This window comes from Lynx rufus, unplaced genomic scaffold (genome assembly GCF_022079265.1).
Source record: "Lynx rufus isolate CCGP_SWC_20201006 ecotype Redwood Valley unplaced genomic scaffold, mLynRuf1.p SCAF_15, whole genome shotgun sequence".
NCBI lineage: Eukaryota > Metazoa > Chordata > Mammalia > Carnivora > Felidae > Lynx > Lynx rufus.
In genome coordinates, this window is record NW_025814829.1 from 18,685,328 (window position 1) to 18,705,537 (window position 20,210).

General features: G+C 35.0%; 1 protein-coding gene across 3 annotated transcripts in view; it reads right to left on the reverse strand.

The window, feature by feature from the left end:
* Window positions 1–20,210, reverse strand: part of KCNT2 (potassium sodium-activated channel subfamily T member 2) — a 366,395-nt gene that overhangs the window by 233,472 nt on the left and 112,713 nt on the right. For all 3 annotated transcript variants that reach the window (XM_047077238.1, XM_047077237.1, XM_047077236.1), the window contains exons 4-7: window positions 17,613–17,661; window positions 15,101–15,160; window positions 4,934–5,008; window positions 3,321–3,404 (exon numbers count right to left, since the gene is read on the reverse strand). In XM_047077238.1, coding sequence (XP_046933194.1) covers window positions 3,321–3,404; window positions 4,934–5,008; window positions 15,101–15,160; window positions 17,613–17,661 — 268 coding nt within the window. The remainder of the gene's footprint in view (window positions 1–3,320; window positions 3,405–4,933; window positions 5,009–15,100; window positions 15,161–17,612; window positions 17,662–20,210) is intronic.

Here is a 20,210-nt window from a genome sequence, read left to right on the forward strand (position 1 = left end):
CAATATTTACATATGTTCACCTTTATTACAAAATTATAATACTTATATGAAATAACAAATGTTCATTACTATTAAAGTAACTAAAATATGCAATACAAAATGATTAACTGATCAAAACTATATAACAGATTTAGATGCAGCCATTAAAAACGATTTAAAAAGGGGGTGCCTGGGTGGCTCAGTTGGTGTCCAACCAAAGTGTCCAACTTCGGCTCAGGTCATGATCTCACCATTTGTGAGTTCAAGCTACGCATTGGGCTCTGTACTGATAGCTCATTAGCCTGGAGCCTACTTCAGATTCTGTGTCTCCTTCTCTCGCTGCCCCTCCCACCCTCATGCTCTCTCTCTCTCTCAAAACTTAATAAAGATTAAAAAAGTTTTTTTAATGATTTGAAAAAAGTATTTAGTGATATAGGAAATTGGGCACTATAAAAACAAAATTCAAGGGGCGCCTGGGTGACTCAGTCAGTTAAGCATCCAACTTCAGCTCTGGTCATGATCTCACAGTTCGTGAGTTAGAGCCCTTCATCAGGCTCTATGCTAACAGCTCAGGAGCTGAGCCTGCTTTGGATTCTGTGTCTCCTTCTCTCTCTGTCCCTGCCCTGATCATGCTCTGTCTCTGTCTCAAAAATAAACATTAAAATTTTTTTTAATTCAAATTATAAAATTGAACACAAAATTTCATATATGATAGGTATGCATGTTTTTCATAGAAAATATTAGGAGGATATAAAGTCTGATAGATTTATAGGTTTTCATAATTTACTTTATAGTTTTCTGTTCATCTCAAAAATTTTATAATAAACTTTTAACCATCTTAAAATCGGTATTGCTTGAAATAAATCAATTCACCAATATAAAATCTCAACAAAACATTACTTTACCTTCTTCTACCACATATTTAACCAAAACTGTTATGAAAACAAAAAAAATAAGTTGGTTACAATTTTACCTCTCATTCCTTACTTTCTTTTTGACAGAGGGTTAATGAGCAGAAAAACTAAAAATTTAGCAATCAGTGAAAGGAGAAGCAAAATATAGAAATACAGTGGAAAATGAATCCTAACTTAATATTACAAAGCACTACTTTTGCTCTCAATGATTGACTAATGATTCCTCCCGTGGTTAGGTTATTTTTTTTCCACCAACTAATAACACAAATTAGTAAAATGAGATTTATTTTTTCATGGTGTATTTTTTTCATTAACAATTTGGGCAAAATATATTTAGTGAAAAAATGTTTTTTGGGTTTTTTTTTTTGGGGGGGGGGACAGATAAGACAGCCCAATGTTTATTCAAACCACTTCACAGGCCACATTCCCCTACTGTTTGCTCATGTATTTTCATGAGACTCCAGTTGCTACTCAGTGTTTGGAAACATTCATTTGGTTGAGAATACTTAAATGTTATTCCAAATATTCCTTTGGCTAAAATTTCAGGTTCATTTCTTTTTAAAAAAACATTTAAAATAAAACAAGTCTGCTTGTTGAGCCCTGGCTCAGGGCTTGCTTGAGCCCTGACTGTGTTTGTGCCAGATACAATATTTTATACATATATACACACACACATATATATGTTTATACATATATGTAATTTTATTTAATTCTCATTGCAAGTCTGTAATGTAAGTACTTTTGTTCTGTTTTGAAGATGAAGAAAGTTAAATCATTAGCTATCATGGGGCGCCTGGGTGGCGCAGTCGGTTAAGCGTCCGACTTCAGCCAGGTCACGATCTCGCGGTCCGTGAGTTCGAGCCCCGCGTCAGGCTCTGGGCTGATGGCTCGGAGCCTGGAGCCTGTTTCCGATTCTGTGTCTCCCTCTCTCTCTGCCCCTCCCCCGTTCATGCTCTGTCTCTCTCTGTCCCAAAAATAAATAAACGTTGAAAAAAAAATTAAAAAAAAAAAATCATTAGCTATCATATCAGAGTGCTTGGCACATAGTAGACTCATATTAGCATTTATAGAATTGATGACTAAAGAGAAAATGTCTCACGGCTCACTTATATTGAAGCCTATAGTAAACACATTTTGCTCATAGTTATAAATCAGTCCCTCCACACAGGGTCAGCCTTCAGCAAAATCCAACCGTGGCACAACTCTTGAGTTCTGAATCTCTTACTTCTCCTTCTCTTTCTCCCTCCTCATATCCCACTCACAACCCAACCTAACAAAATCTAAAAGGATGACTTTAAATGAAGGGTTTCCAGCTTCAATACAGAACCTCACAAAATCTCACATATTTTTATGGAATGTGAGAAAACCTACAGCTAAGAACAGTCTGACATCTGGGGCTCCTGGGTGACTCAGACAGTTAAGCTTCTGACTCTTGATTTCTGCTCAGATTATGATCTCATGGTTCATGAGATTGAGCCCCGCATCAGGCTCTGTGCTATAGGGCGGAGCCTGCTTGGGATTCTCTCTCTCCTTCTCTCTCTGCCCCTCCCCTGCTCATCCTCTCTCTCTCTCTCAAAAAATAAATAAACATTAAAAAAAAGAGCAGTTTGACATCACCTCCTAAATCCTTAAAACAAGGACTCCCATTATATATCAACAGATTGCCTAGGAAGGTTATTCCTCTTCACAAGATTGGTTAACTTGTTGTCCAAATAGCAGGTAGCTTTGGTTTGGTGATATTTAGAAAATCTGAATGATTTTTGTTTACCAGTTCAAAGGGCCTTACAAAGGCAGTGACTTGGCAATATGGGCATTTAAAAAGTTGTCATCCTGGGGGCGCCTGGGTGGCGCAGTCGGTTAAGCGTCTGACTTCAGCCAGGTCACGATCTCGAGGTCCGTGAGTTTGAGCCCCGCGTCAGGCTCTGGGCTGATGGCTCAGACCCTGGAGCCTGTTTCCTATTCTGTGTCTCCCTCTCTCTCTGCCCCTCCCCCGTTCATGCTCTGTCTCTCTCTGTCCCAAAATAAATAAAAAACATTGAAAAAAAAATTTTTAAAAAGTTGTCATCCTGAATTAGGATACAAGCAAACTTAGGGTCTATTAGCTTCAATGTTAATACAACATATCACTTTCATTATTTGAAAGTATTTTACCAAAACTTTTTCATTTTCATAAACATTTAAATGAAACTATTACTAAAATACTAAATTAGTTTAAAAGAAGTTTAAAAATAAGACATTTAGAAATTTAGTTATACCTGAATAAATCACAATAGTATGAGTTTCTATTATAGGGAGGAAGAGTGTGGAAGTACAAGACTAAGACCTCAAATCATCTTCTCTCTCTGTTTAGTCTGAGCATCAAAAGGATTTAAGAAATAATGGAGGGTTGAAAATAGTTTTGTATTTGCACTTCCCTGTCATACTTACAATCATATTTTCCAAGGCATGTTTGGCAAGCCAACAGTTTAGAAAGACTGGGACAAACAGATTCCTTAAGGAGGGCCAGAAGATCTGAAAAACAAACCAGAGCTAAACTTTTATCTCAAAGCAAACATCATAGCCAGCAAATTGAAAATAAATGTAGAACAGGAAAAAAGTGATTAAAGGACATATAATTTTTTTAAATGTGACAAATACTTTAAACTCATTAATGAAATGCAAGGAGAAGATATGATCTTTGCATTTATCATCTAAGTCTTTCTTACGGAAAACTTCTTTGGGAATTATTGTAGAAGCAGAAAGGAAATAATAAGCTCCCACTGAATATCAGCTACAACTATGGTAATTCTACCATTAAATCTTTCAGTGTGACCGTTTACAACAGACATCACCTCTCTCTTCCCTACAACTTGAGGGGGAAAGTAGGAGTAAGAAGAGAAAGTTTCCTTTTGCTTAACATTACCACTTACTCTCTTCAGATTCAAACATTTTAAGTGACATTGGGAACCATATTCAATTGGATTATAGTTAGGTAGTCTGTCATTTAATCTCGTTCCAGTTGTTCCTCTAGATAAATCACTAAAAGTAAAATAATTATCAGAAGTAAGCAACTGCTTTAGATAATATTTTCTTACTTTCATAATTTTCCAAATAAAACTCAAATAAAGTGTTGCAAAGCATATTCCCAACAGACATTATCATAACTCTATGAAATGGAGATTGAAACCTAATTTTGCAATGGGAAAGTGCTGGTTATGTGTTTATGGGGCTGCAACTGAGCAGGATCTTCATAGAATTGGTACTCCACTGTATTTTGGTAAAGAAGCAAAAATTGCTAGCTGTCTGGCTATTGGCAACTTTCTTATTAACAAGAGAATTGAACATAGTAAAATAATTGTGTTTAAGCTAGAAATAAATATATTCTCAGTATGAGAAACTTTTATAAATGCTTGACATCTTTTTTTTAATCTGAGTATAGTTGACCCACAATGTTACATGACTTTCAGGTGTACAACTTAGTGATTTGACAGGTTTATACATTAAGCTATGTTCACCATTAAGTATAGCTATCATCTGTCCTGTTGTATCACTATTGCAGTATCATTGATTGCATTTCTTATACTGTGCTTTTTATTCCCGTGATTTATTTATTCCATAATTGGAAGCCTGTATCCCACTCCCCTTCAAGCAATTTGCCCAGACCACCCCCCACCCCTGCCAGCAAGCATCAGTTCTCTATATTTACAGGTCTCATTCTGCTTTTTGTTAGTTTCTTTTTTTTAAGTCCATAATACACACAAGAAGTGGAATGATTAATTTCTACTCTGTCTAGATAATACCCACACCTGTTTAAATGGCACATCTAGAGCATATATGTCTAAAAAGTGTTTTATTTTGCTATTGCACTAAATCTCATTAGTTTTCATTTAATTTCACAATCCAGTTATCCAACTGATTTTATTACTTATTTTTAATACCATGATTCTAACCAAAGCCCAAAATCATTTATTGGAACTAATATATTATATATTAGTATTTAGATTTAAAGACTTAAGTCCAATAACAAAATTATTTATTTTAAAGATGCTTTTAGGACTTACTGAGATAATGAAGGGAACTGCATTAATTATTTCCAAGATGAAGGGTATTCGTAAAATCTGTTCCCAGATGTTTCCCTTCCAAGAAAGAATAAATAAAAATGAAAGTCAATTATACTGAATCCCATTAAAGGGGGAAAAAGACAGCACTCAGAATTTCTCTAGCAAGGATGCTTACATTAACAGAATACCAAATCATTTTATAAAGATATAGCAATAACTTTCAAAGAGTATTTTTCTAAGTGTAATTGTACTCTCTCAATTTTGTGGTAAGTTTAAGAAATAAAGCAAACATTTATAGTAATTCTTGAATATTGTACACAACACATTTTGATCATACACTATTTCATGGAAGAAAGGTTACTAGTAAAAATAAAACAAATATCAAAGAACCTACAGAATCAGTAAAAAGTGATTCAATCTTAATGTTTTTACTATGTGAATTATATTCACAAACTGTAAAGCATATTAAATAGTTTATAAACACATACACTTGTTAATGTTTATTGGTATTAACAATGGTTTTATATCGATAAAATGTAAAAAGAAGGGCTTTTTCAATCATCTAGATTCTAATCTCCCGACACACATAGTACAACAATATTAATAAAAATTGGCAACATAATTTGTGGGGCCTAGTGCACAATGAAAATTCAGGATCTCTTATTAACAATCTATTAACAATTTCCAGAAGGTGACATAAGAATATTAAAATAAGAGCAGGTCCTTCTAAATCTTTAACACTCTGCAAATGCACATATTAAACACCCATAAAGCTGACTCTGATATAAACAGGTTAATCACTGGCTCTTTCTTAAATGGTGTCCGATGAAAAACAACTCTGAATGCCCTAAAGCAGCTTATTCTTCTATAAAGAGATCTCCATATTAAAACGCAATTGGAAATCTGGGTTTCTGTAATTTTCAATTATTTTATAACACTGGCTTCAGGATGGGGAGTCTTTCTTAATTATCCTTGAAGTCCCAAAGGCTTAAAACATTAAAGTGATACAAAATACTTCTACATCACAAAGCAAGGTTCTAGGTTGGCTATTGTCCATGTACTCAAATATTAGGTAGTAAGTTTTCCTGTATTTCGTTCATTACCATCTGCAAGCTACATAAAAAGTGGTAGAGGGAGCAGGTGGAAGAAATGGGAGCAATGAGAAGCCCTCCATACAGAGAGGTTAGTGGTGCTTTGGAGCTTCTCTCATTACTTCAAGCTAAGTGAGAAGGGCTCAAGAGAGCCACTTAAAGAGCTTGACTCACACATAGAAACTGTATTTGGCTAATGCCTAAAACATCTAAACATGAAGAGAAAACAGTGCAACAAGAAAGAGGGCTGAAATAAGAGCAAGTCACAATTTTGCCAATTCTAAAACAAAGGTACTTGTTTTCTGGGAACGATATATAGGCTCTAAAGAATAAAACGTATGGCCATTTTAAAGGAGTTTATACTCAGGAAGACTATACTTGAATGGGAAGCGAGACCTCAACAGATGGCGACCTTAGGAGTTTGGTCCAGCCAGAGGCACTGAGGCATCCAAGGCCTTCAGCCAAAGGCCTGAGGAAGACCACAAAAGCCCTACTTGTATCTGTCATGCAGGAAAACCCAACATCAGACTACACTTGTGTCAGTCAGGCACCTGTATCCCAGAAGCTGACTTCACCCCACTCCCTGTGCCTCCTCAGCCCTGGTGGGACCAGAATCAGCAGCCTCAAATAAGAGAGGAAGTGAAAACAGCAGACGGCCTCCACAATGATTCCCTGTCCCACACAGGTCTGAGCCAAGGACTAGATAAAGCCTTAACGTGCATGAGAATTTTAATGTTTATATATATTGGCCATAACTTCTTAAATACTAAAACGAATCTGCCTTGTGATTGAAGAGACTGGAAAAGCTCTGAGATCTGTCTGAGATATCATCTGATCAGCATGGATCAGGAGGATGTGAGGATTTCAAAAAGTATAGGAAAACTAGAGGCCTTTCTTACTTGCAATAAGTCAGACATATTTAATAAACCAGTTATAACTGATCTTAATTACGTCATGATTGTGTGTGTGTGTGTGTGTGTGTGTGCGCGCAGGTTAATATCACCATTTCGTTCATCAGTCTTTTACATGGCTCAGTTTCCAGAATGCTAAACATTTGGCTTATTCTGTCCTTGGTGTATTTTTACTACTGATTGTATACCTCTCTTTGGTGTTAATGATTGTTCACGGGGAAAGGGAATGATGTAATCAACAAAAGAAAGAGTCTGAAAATAGTTACCACTGGTGATATGGAAAGCTATGTCTATTAAGGCACAGCAGGATTATATCAGTTCTCATAGCTGTGAGACACTCTTTGGAAAAACTTGGTTCATAGTAAATAAAAAACCTTTTTCTTGTAAAAAGTCATTTCTTTTTTTAAATGTTCATTTATTTCTGAGAGAGAAAGAGAGAGACAGAGAGCATGCTCACGCATGAGTGGGGGGAGGGGCAGAGAGAGAGGGAGACAGAGGACTGCACCAACAGCACAGAGCTCGATGTGGGGCTCAAACTCAGGAACCACGAGATCATGACCTGAGCCGAAGTCAGATGCTTAACCGACTGAGCCACCCAGGTGCCCCAGCAAAAATCTTTTCTATCTCTGATGGTTTGCTTCATTTCCATTTGTAATACTTCAATTTTATTTTATGATTTTTTTTCTCAATTAAAAAAACTCTCATAACTGGTATCTGACTTAATTAATTTCCGATTTATCTTCTATATTAAAGGCAAAGTATTCATTCTAAAATGTCATTGCCAACATAGTAACAACCAAACTACTCCTTATATTATATGAAAGTTCATAATCTGGAACTTAACTCTGATTACTGGTCTGGTTCGAACCTACTATACTCCTATTTCCATTTGAATTCAACCACAGATTCATCCACGCTGAACTTTATACAATTCTCTGAACATGGTAGGATATTTCATAGTTTTATAACTTTGCTCATACTTCTCCCTCTGCTTGGAATGCCCTACTCTCCATGCCTTTACCACTACTCTCCTGACAAGAGTTTGTAACATTTTATACAACTATTTGTTTCTATGCCTGTTAGGGCTCATGTTAATGAATAAATTATACTCCCAAATATTTTATAAATGTTCTTCCCCCTCTTGGCATATTGTGTTATTTTTTTAACGTGTATTTCCTTTTGAGAGAGAGGGAAAGAGATAGAGAGCTAGCACAGAGAGTGTGCACGCTAGAGGATGGGGTGGGGACAGAGAGAGAGGGGGGACAGAGGATCCAAAGTGGGTTTTGCGCTGGCAGCAGAGAGCCCAACGTGGGCTCAAACTCACAAACCATGAGATCATGACCTGAACTATAGTCAGACACTTAATTGACTGAGCCTCCCAGGTGCCCCTGTGTTATATTTTCAACTTAAGTATTTGTATTTCTTTCTATTGGATCCAAATGGAAATGCTTGAAAGGATTTTATTATTTGAAGCCTACCTGAATATAGTTATACATTAGTTGTTTAACTTGTAACCACAGAGTTCCAATGGAAAATTTCTGCAGGAAAGTATTTTAAGAGTACTTGGCTACAAACCTATCTCAGGTAGTTTCGTCTGTTTCAAAGTCAACTTGTTTTCAATAATAAACCAATGACTTCCAAAGCTGTATCTCTAGCCCAGATCAATATTGTATCTCTGAGATTCTGTTTCATTTCCACTATTTAAGCCACTGCTTCATACAGAAGCCTCAATGGTACCTTGTGTGTAAAATGTCTAGAAGTAAAATTTATGATTTTTGCCCTGATTGGTTCCCCAGTAACACAAACCAAAAATCCTGGAGAAACTATTAACATCTTCCTTCCCCCAATCTACCTAAGTATAATTGGTCAATAAGATCTCCTGATTCATAAATAGATACTGAGTTTGCTTAGTTCTTATTCTAACTCATTCCCCCTCTTTGATCTGGTTGAGGCTCCTAGCTGGTCTCCTTCCCTTCATTCTTGTCCCATTCCGATTCACCTACCACATTACCTAGATTATTTTTCTAAAGGCACACCTAATGTGCCAATCCCCTGAAAATGAATAATCTTCCCTCCAAGGGCTAATTTTCATGATCTAAAATTATACACTGAGGCAATATACTCATTGCTAAAAATAATGCATGTCTTTTTATTGTATTCACTAGGTTTAATTCTAAGATCTCAGGTTTTCTCCTGAACTGAGAGATACATGAATAAATATCTCCCCTAAAATTAGCTAATGAAAAAGAAATATAAAAAGTATTCCCAAGTTACACTGAGTGTTAGGGAACCTAACTATGGTTATAAAAATCCACATAATAAAAACAATTATTGTGAAAAAAATGTATCTATAGAATGACATTATGTAGAGAAGCATAAAATAAAATCCAAAATGTCCTTCAAAATTATGTTAAATACTTATTTCATTTAATCTTATTTTTTTTTAACGTTTTATTTATTTTTGAGACAGGGAGAGACAGCATGAACGGGGGAGGGTCAGAGAGAGAGGGAGACACAGAATCTGAAACAGGCTCCAGGCTCTGAGCTGTCAGCACAGAGCCTGACGCGGGGCTCGAATTCACAAGCCGTGAGATCATGACCTGAGCCAAAGTCAGATGCTTAACCGACTGAGCCACCCAGGCGCCCCTAATCTTATTTTCACAAAGGAGGTAATAGGCATGTCTTCTTCCAAAGAATAATTTATTTTATTTTATTTTTATTTTTATTTTTATTTTTTAAATTAGGCTCCATGGTCAATGTGGGGCTTAAACTCACGACCCTGAGATTAAAAATTGTACACTCTACCAACTGAGCCAGCCAGGCACAACCTGCCCTCAAAAGGTAACTTCTTAAAAAAAAAAAAATTCTTTTTTTTTTTAATTTTTTTAGAATTGTTAACATTTTTATTCATTTTTTGAGAGATAGAGACTGTGAGCAAGGGAGAGACAGAGAGAAAAGGAGAGACAGAATCCAAAGTAGGCTCCAAGCTCTGAGCTGTCAGCACAGGGCCCAATGCAGGGCTTGAACCCACAAACCGTGAAATCATGACCTACGCCAAAGTCTGCCACTTAACCAACTGAGCCACCCAGGCACCCTCCAAAAAAAAATTTCTTAGGTAGCTTTCTTTATCTGTTCTAAGTGTGTAAAACTGTGTTCCTTTTATTGAAAGAATTCAGTAAAATATAAATAAACATTAATCCAACCATTCTACATTATTTGGTATGGACATCATTTTCCTTAATAAAAATGGAGGAAAATAGGTAATTTTCTAAAATTCATCAGGTTTTTATTTTTATCATAAAGGAAAATGGAAGTTTGTAACTATTTCTAAGTACCTCCAAAAAGCACTTAAAAAATTATAAGATGAAAAAAAAAAATAAGATGAAAAAAAAAAAATTATAAGATGTATGGTAATTAAATCGTTAGCCCAGCATATACCAAGAGACTTTTTAAAATTTTTTTTTTCAACGTTTATTTATTTTTGGGACAGAGAGAGACAGAGCATGAACGGGGGAGGGGCAGAGAGAGAGGGAGACACAGAATCGGAAACAGGCTCCAGGCTCTGAGCCGTCAGCCCAGAGCCTGACGCGGGGCTCGAACTCCCGGACCGCGAGATCGTGACCTGGCTGAAGTCGGACGCTTAACCGACTGCGCCACCCAGGTGCCCCATCCAAGAGACTTTTTAAAAACACTTTCTTCTTCAATATTAACAATACCTATATTTAAAATACATAACTAAAAAGGCTGTTAACTTATCTTCCTTCGATGAAATTAAAATAGTGTAGTAATCCTATGGTAGCCTTATTTTGTATTTCTAAATGTAAACTGAATATTTAGATTTACCATTTCCATGGTATTGTAAGCAGAATCATCAGCATCTAAAAGTCCTTTCCTTTGTCCAACCCTTTGTTCCTGACCAAAAAGGAGCTCATCATGGTGTGACAATCTCAAACCATTGTTCTTCATCAAGTGATTATAGAAAAAAGAACTGCAGATTTAATATAAGCCTTCTAGGTATGTTGGATTTTTGTTTGCAGAATTTTGGAAATTATGCTGGAGTTTGTTTTCGTTTCCTTATGATTTAATGAATGTGTATGTATAAATAGAGTTCTATTTTGAAGGCAGTTGATAAAGACATAGAGGGTATTTATGGTAACAGAAGAATAAGAACATTACTGCTGGGAGATCCTGGGGCTGTTCTGCCAAGTAGCTATAAACATGAATGGAATGATGTTTAAGCACAGACCTGCACTTCTGTAGGATAGAGGACAAAATAAGGTGATGTCAGGGACTTTTAAAATTATCCACTAACCTCAACATACACTTTGTTTTTAAAAAACTGCAGTCTTGGGGCACCTGGGTGGCTCAGTCGGTTAAGTGGCCCACTTTGGCTCAGGTCATGATCTCGCGGTCCGTGAGTTCGAGCCCCGCATCGGGCTCTGTGCTGACAGCTCAGAGCCTGGAGCCTGTTTCCGATTCTGTGTCTCCCTCTCTCTGACCCTCCCCCGTTCATGCTTTGTCTCTGTCTCAAAAATAAATAAATGTTAAAAAAAAACACACAGAAAAAAATAAAAAACTGCAGTCGCCATAATACTTTAAACTATTTTAATTGTTAAGGATTAAGTCGTGTTTATTTTAGAATGCTTAATTTCAAGAATTATAAAGTGCTTACAGAATACTATATTAAGTTTATTTTTAAATACTATATGTGGCACATGTATATTATCTATAAATATTCGCATTATCTGCATATATAGAAGTAAAGACATTTTAGAAAAATAAATATTGATTTGCCATTAATAGATATTTGAGAATGTAACGTATCCCAGAACAATATTGGGAATATGTACACTTCTAAGGTAACATCTATTTCTGCCCACCTGTCTATAATTTTTATTAAAAATCTAATTTGAGAGGAGGAACTCAATTGAGATTCTGCTATCCAAATTTGCCTTAGTTATAGGCCATAAACAGTTACCAATTATAGTTACCAAACAGTTAATTTACTCATTTCACATATTTTATCCAACAGCCTGTTGGTGGGGTAAAAAGAGTCCATGAGTTTGACTGAATTTATGAGAGGAAAAAGGACGTAGTTAATAGAAACCTGTCCTTCCAATATCACGTAACTCCTTTTTATCCTTTGCTTCTTTGAAACACACAAAACTCAACTACCACCTACCTCTCCACCATCTAAGCCATTAGTGTTTATGAAGGTCAGAAGGGAAATATTATATATCATCTAGTTCTTATAATGCCACTAGGTCTCATAATGCTTTGCTCTCATTTTATAAATGGCAGGAATTAATTAATGACAAATGTCAACATCATATGATTATAATGGAAAATTATCTTGAATCTGTTTGTGTTTTTTAAATGACTTTTTAGATTAGGGCTAAGAGTTTCATTAAGCACCAAAGTTAATTTCATATTACCTTTTGGCTAGAATTTAGAGAAAATACATTCACAAATGTAGATTAATATTTTAGCCAGTTATATATCTGTACACACTCTAGAACCAGTGGAAGAGGTTTAATACATTTACCAAAAACACCCATGTGCCTAATTTTTCAGCATGTCATTTTTTGTATATTACATTCGACTTTCATCACGTACTTGAATAATAAGTAACTTCGGAGATACAATCTTGGATATTAATTCACTTGATTTGTATTTTGCTCTTCTAGGTATACAAAATCCAGATTTTTCAATCAGTATATGTTTCTAGAGCACCTATTTTGACAAAAAGATATATTTATAAGCCATTAAAAGATCTTCCTCAACATCTTAGTCTAAACAATTCATCATTGAGTGAGTAATTAGGTTATTTAAGGATGAGCGACTACCTACATGTAAGGTCTCTCAGGTTCCCTTCTCTAGCTTCAAAATATTCTTTTGTGCATCATTTTCCATCTTCTGTGCTCTCAGAAAAGAATGGAATGTATCCAAAGTGAATCAGTAGACCTCAGGTTCCTAATCCAGCTTATTCTTATTTTGCATAAAACTTGCTTTGCCTATCATTTTTTTCTGGTCCCCTCTACCTACTTTCTCTAAATGATACAGATTTTTTCCGTCACTGGCAATCTTCTCTGCCTCATTTGACCACTTCTAGGGAGCTCCTACCCCAATCAACATTCTTCATTTAATGCTTTTTACTCTCAATTGTACAACCCTAAAATTTTTTCCTACAGGTGAATAGCAAATGATTTTCTAAACTGTAAATCCAATGACCTTTTCTCAAACTTCTTACTAAACTTTTAATTCCAATGCTTTCAGAGAACACTTTTCTTCCTTAGAATTTCTAACACCCAATTTTTTCTCACAAATACTAAATCAACCCATCTATATTTTTTGGAAAGCCCACATTCTTTTTTTTTTTTCTATACTTTCTAATTCACCAATCTCACCTCATCAGATATCAGCATTATTTTCTTCAGATGGAGTTAAGGATAATATTTTTTAATAAAGCCACAGGAAAAGGTGAGTTTGTAAAGGTATCTTGCTCTTAATTTAGGATTAAAAGTAGTCTAACAAATGTTATCTTTAAAATCCTATGTCTTAAAAAGTGAGAAAGCAGTTGATATAAGAGTTCCCCCAAAACATAACCTTTAGTAGTACACTTGATGATACAGTACATGCAGAAAATGTGAACTGAAGGTTAGTGATGAGTATGACAGCCATTCTGAAGTCTCTCTGCCTTTCTTGTCTATGTCTCCGTCTTCCCTGATTACTCTGTTCTTCTTCCAGCAACCACAATGTAAGCATCTCCATCAAATGAGCCTTAGCTTCTCCCTCATTATTATCCCGTACTTAATAAACTCGCATGCTTCCTCCACTATCTCTGTGAAAATGACTTCCACATCTTAAATCTCTATGTTCCAGATTCTCATTTTTAGTTGAGAATGACTACCTATTTGTCCATGATCACCTCAAATTCATCATTTCCAAAACGATTGTCATTATTCCATCTATCTTGACCCCAATCTGATTTTTTTTCTTGATGTAATTTTTCTTAGTTTTACTACCATGTTCCCAGCCATTTGAGTTTAAAATATGTTAAAGCGATATGTGACTTTATCTTTTCCTCCACTTTTTCAATCAAACAGATGATGGTTTCTTTAGTTTCTACCTTTATATTTCATCTTATGTCACCTCTATTTCTTTCACCCAGCTAAAACCTCACTCCCAGTCTTCCTTTCTGCAATTGTGTCTTAATTGAGCACATGGCCTTAGTGCGATGTCTCTCTGAACTGTGCTGCACAGATGTTCTGAACTAATACTCCTAAAACTTAATTACAATTACAGAACTCTCATGCTCAACATCCTCCATCAAATTCCCGTTATATGGTGCTATACAAGGCCCTCACAATATTGTGCCAAATTTTCCCAACCAATATTTTCCCAAATGTCCCAAAATTCTGCCCAAACTTATTTATTCTTCTTCCAATTTTATATGCACATTACTTCTTTTATGCCTTTGCTAATTCTATAAATCTTTAGTGTCTTGCCTTTTCATCTTTCCTTATTGAAATCACTGATTCAAGGACTCTGCTTAAATCAGTCAAGTATTTTCTTTTCATCCTATGATATGCCATCTCTCTATCCCCATAGGACTTTATTTGCACCTCACTGAAAGTACCTCGTATTCTGTTTTGTATTATTATTGTCTGTATAATTTTCTCCTATATATCCCCCTTTCTAGATGGAAACTCAATGAGAGAAGAACAATGCACAGTATAGAGCTCTTCACCAAATAAGTATTTGTTAAATTGTTTCAGCCAAACAAACCTTCACCAAAAATGAAGAGAAATCATTAAAATAATTCCTAACAGACATGTTTTTGCTCCCTCAATATTTTTTATACAGATGAGGAAAAGAGATTAGGAACAGTTAAAAGCCAACCCATTCCATTTGCTTGCCTCATATGAGCATGTATATAATAGGTAATTAGCCCACAGGAATTAGTGAAATATTTTCAAGCCACCAAGGAAAACATTACTATATAACTACAGATTCTTATCACATACTACAGAGGCCCAAAATAATTAAAGAGGCTTAAGGAGAACTTGCTTTATCCCCAGGGTACAAATTATAAATAAAGGAATACTGGGTAAATGCTAGTAATGTGTTCTATCAAAAGAAAACTTCTAATTAAAATAACTTACCTTATAACTGAGATAACCAAGTAGTATTGTTTCAAATAGACTTATCAATGCCACTGAAACCTGGAAAAAAAAAGTACTTTAATGAGAAAATGCAATAGAATTAAATATATATATTTATGATTGTAGTACTTACCTTACAAATATTTGCATATATGCATATGTATCTGTATACACATATTTGTAGAACATCCAGATATAGATGTAAGGAGGTATTATGTGGCACTTTAACTTCCATAGACACGTGAGAGGTTGCAAACTATTCCCAGCACTACAAGCTTAGTGTTATAGTTTCTAATACTCCTGAATAAATACTTATTGTTTATCTCAAATATAAATGTGGAATTAGAAGAGTCAGGCTAGCTGGAGCTTGCATGATCTGTAAAGAATAGTTCTTTTGTGTATGTTCTTAATATGCACAATCACACACAACTGCCCCACCACAACCACCACCCTCTCCCACCAAGACTTATACCACCTCTAGGACATCTACCAAAAATATTCCTTTCAGAAAATAAAAAGAATATAAGCTTTGAGTTGAGTGATACATTCTATCCTATCACCCACCAAATGAAAGAGCAGCATCCTTGAACACTAAACAAAATAGTCCCATGTGAACACTTCAAGGTACTTTCAGATTTTATTTAAATGAACTTTCTAACCAATTCCCCTTTCACAGCTGGAAGAACATACCCTACACCCTCCTAGACAAGTTTCCATCTTTATCTACATTCGCTGATCTGTGTACAGTTTCCACTGCTGAACTACCAAAAAGCTATGATTGCACAACAGGAAAAGTAACTGTAAAAGATATCCAAATGATTTTGTATTAAATACTCTCAGCACTTTGGGCTACATGAATAGAAGAAAATACGCAAGCATAAACAAGAAATGACTCAGAGAACAAATATGTTTGTTTATACACTTTTGAGATTTCAGACAATCTACATAAGAAAGGCAGATACCCTGGAGTTTTAAATTTTAACTCCTGTTGGAATGAAAACTTTGATTTAAGTGAATATCAAAACAAAAGAACAACAAAAAAGCATGTGAATGAATGGCAATATAAGTAAATTATGTTCAGAAGTACATACGGTAGCCAGGCACTGCTCTGACGTTACATGCACATCTCATAGATTTTCCCTACTAGTCCTTTAAATCGTCATCATCCGTGCTTTTTCCTATATGTAGTGTTAGAAGATCCCTACAACATTTGTGGCATGACTACTCAAAATCCTATTTGAAAATAAGCATTATCATTATTGTAAAATATCACTATTAGATAAAAGTAATCTGAATAGATCAAAATGTATTTCAAGGCCATATACGACTACTCTCAAAAATATTCACTTACTTTAAATGTGCTTCTCACTGAAGGATAATATAGGAATCAAGCTAGAGATTAATAGACTGCATTTTTAGTAAACACTTAAATATTTGAAAGGGTATTTGTAATTAATGACATTGCAATGCAAATCAGTGTAAAAAAAACATGAAATGCAACTTGACTTCAAAAAAGTATGAAATATCTAGACAGAGTAAAAATGTGATTTCATAGTTATGATCACAATGCATACATAATTAAAATAATTCATCATAAACTTTAAACTTTAAAATGTACAGACTTTACAATCCTCATGACTAAAAGACAAAGCGAACATTTGATTTTAACATATTTTAAAGGTTGCTTATAAACAGTGAGTTTTAGAGTCTTTCCATTACTTCCAGACTCAACTGTCTTCCAATCTGTAATTTTTTACCATTTTATCTATCCTTTGGATAACTTTCACAGTTGAAAAATAACAGAAAATAAAAAGTACGTGTAGGAGAGAGACAGGAGTAGAGGAGATGGGAACTTACAAAGTTTGCTGGGCATAAAATTCAATAGAACAAGGAACAAAGCAGAGATACAGAGGACTCTAGGGAACAATGCAGCAACATAATTCAGACATGCTGTTCCCTCTCATATTTTCTGACTCTTTCTTCAGGACCCCTTTTATGCCAGAAATATACTTTTTGTTTTATTTACAAAATTATCTGTTTAGGGACCAAGCTCTTGCTATTGGTAATATGAGCCATTCATTCATTTGTTTATTCATTTAATAATTATTTATTGAGATTCTGCCATGTTCCAGACACTACGGATATAAAGTAGAAGAGCAAACATGGTTATGAGATTCTGATTACTTTTTCAAGGATTATATAAGGTGAATACCTAAAGTAGTTTGGGGAACTTGTGGTGCCTTACCACACTCCTTTACTCTGGTTTTCTCCATGCCCTCCAAACCTTTTTCTAAAGTCAAATCCTGATCAGAAGGGAATTCTCAAAAGGTAGAATGCAGGGCTCAGGCAAACAAAGATAGAAATAAAATTGTTTGTCTAAGATGTGCATCAAGATTAAGTAAGCAATAAAGCAAATTCATTTCTCTTATCAACAGTTTTCTCTCCAATAGTATTTCTCTGTGAAATATGATTAAATCCAGAAATATAGGTATAAAACAAAATTGTACATAACCTGTAAGCCCCATAAAGGTAGACTTCTGTTCACCCAAAAGATATGAGACCTATAAAAAAATGATGAGATATTAATTTTTACAAACATGAAAAAATGCACTCATTTTAAATCTTCAATTGAAGTTGGAGATATTTAAATAATGCTTCACTACAAGACAATAAAATATCAAAATTAAAATTAGAAAAACTTTATACTGTTTCAGTTTTCATTTTGATAATATTCACTTCTATTCCAGAAATCAAAGAATGGAGTGTTTCTTATAAAGCATTTCTAATTTCGCTTTCATTTGCATGTTAATATGAAAGAAAACATAATGTCCTCTTATTTAAAGAGTGATTATGGCAAGGTAGAAAAACCTCAAACCCTTTACTAGTCAAATCTCCATTGAAAAGTCACTTAAGGGTCTGCCATAAACCCTAAGATTTTGTTATATTTAACACTATTAATATTTCGACAATATAAAGTCAACAGTATCAGTAATCAGAATAAACTTATATTATAGAACACAGTTATATTTCAGGTTTGGATTTGTATAAAATATTATACTACCAAAAAAGTCTGCGGCTGAGGTTAGAATAAAACCTTATGCAGGACAAAGAGCAACTATCTTTAAATATCCCCTAAAAATCATATAATCCCTGATGTTAAAAATTGTCTACGCTCTTCAGAAAACACCATACACTTCTAATGTCCCACAGATTATAATGTTTTAAGTAGGCTTCAAGCCCAACATGTGGTAGAACTCAACAACCCTGAGTCCAAGAATCACATGCTCTACCAACTGAGCCAGCCAGGTGCCCCAACTAGTTATAATTTTTAACTATACCATACTATTGCCTACAGTTTTTTTGTATACAGCTGATTCAAATGAAAGTCATTCACAGCAATATAATCTGCTCATGAAAAGATGAGAAGAGTTATATTATGCTGACCAAAAAATGCAAATAAACAAATAAACAAGAAACCATACAAAACAGAACAAAGCCTACTCACTCTTTATAGTTATGAAGTATTAGAGGAGTCCCATAAGATATTAAGTATATTTTTAAATCCTTTTGGTAATATGTTAAAAATAACAAAGAGCAATAAACTCTCTAAAATTCTAGTTTTAAAAAGAATTATAAACTTTAAAATACCATTCAAAGAACCTACCTACCATATTAAACTAAAGTACTCTGTTATTCCAGAATGTCATATCTACCTGGATAACCAATATACTCAATTGCTCCAAACCAAACCTGTGACCTTTCTCTCAAAAACTGGTCCTCTCTGGGGAGCCTGGGTGGCTCAGTCGGTTAAGCGTCGGACTTCGGCTTGGGTCATGACGTCATGGTTCATGGGTTTGAGCCCTGCATCAGGCTCTGTACTGACACCTCGGAGCCTGGAGCCTGCTTCAGATTCTGTGCTCCCTCTCTCTCTACCTCTCCCCTGTTCACACCCTATCTCGCTCTCAAAAAGTTAACGAACATTAAAAAAAAAAAAAAAAAACAAAAAACAAAAAACTGGTCCTCTCCATTTTTCACCTCTCAGCAAATGGCACTAAATTCCATTGTGCTTGGTTACCCAACAGCTTAAGCATCATCTTAGATACTTTCCTCTCCCGTATTTTCAAATACTTAATACACAAGTAATCAAAACTTCCAATTCTTTCCACCACATATCTGTAGAATGGATTACCTCTCTTCATCTCTACTACCACAATCATCGCAATCTAAACTACCACTTTTTGGGACGCTTGCAAAAGCCTACTAACTAGGAACCTAAGCCACTTTTTGCCTTCTAACATTTTTCCTCCAAATTACTACTACACAGATTCTTTCCAAATGTATTTTAGATCACATCACTCCACTATGTATTGGCACTACACTTTTGTTAAGATAAAGACCAAAACTCTAAAATGGCATTCTTAAACTTACTCAACTGTGACACGATCCTTCCTATCACACCTTTTTTTACATGAGCTCTTCCCTTATCCTAGCTCTCAGCTCCACTGTCTCAGGGAAACCTTCCTTGAGGCGGCCACTTGATCAATGTAGTCAACTAATCTCTTTGGCAACATCACTCACCACATTTCTCCTGCCATTTATGTTGGTTTTAACTTTGCGTTTATTTGCAGATGTAGTTCTTTAGTAATTATCTATTCATTAAACTGCAAGTTTCCCTAAGATGAAACAGTATGTCTATTTTACTCACCATTATAGTCCCAACGTCTTTAGTAAGCAAGGCATTCGATATAAACAAATTGATGGTACCATAAAAGCAAAACTACGGCTGATGAGTTCACAACACTGTCCTTGCAAAAACACATCTCTTATATTCTCAGTGACAAGATATGTAAGACCAAAGAGAGATATGGACACAGATTTCATAGATGAAAATGATGTGCCACAAAAACAACTAAAATCAAGTAAATAGCAATCTCTGGAAAATGATAAAGTAAATTGTGAATCAGAAGCTTGAAAGCATTTTCAAAGAGAAATTAATACTTAATATGGATTTACTAAAAGCTAGCTATCAAACAAATAGCATTTCCTTTGGTCCAAGATGTTGCTTTGATAGGTCCTGAAGTGTCATAGAGCATTTAAATTTAAATAAGAC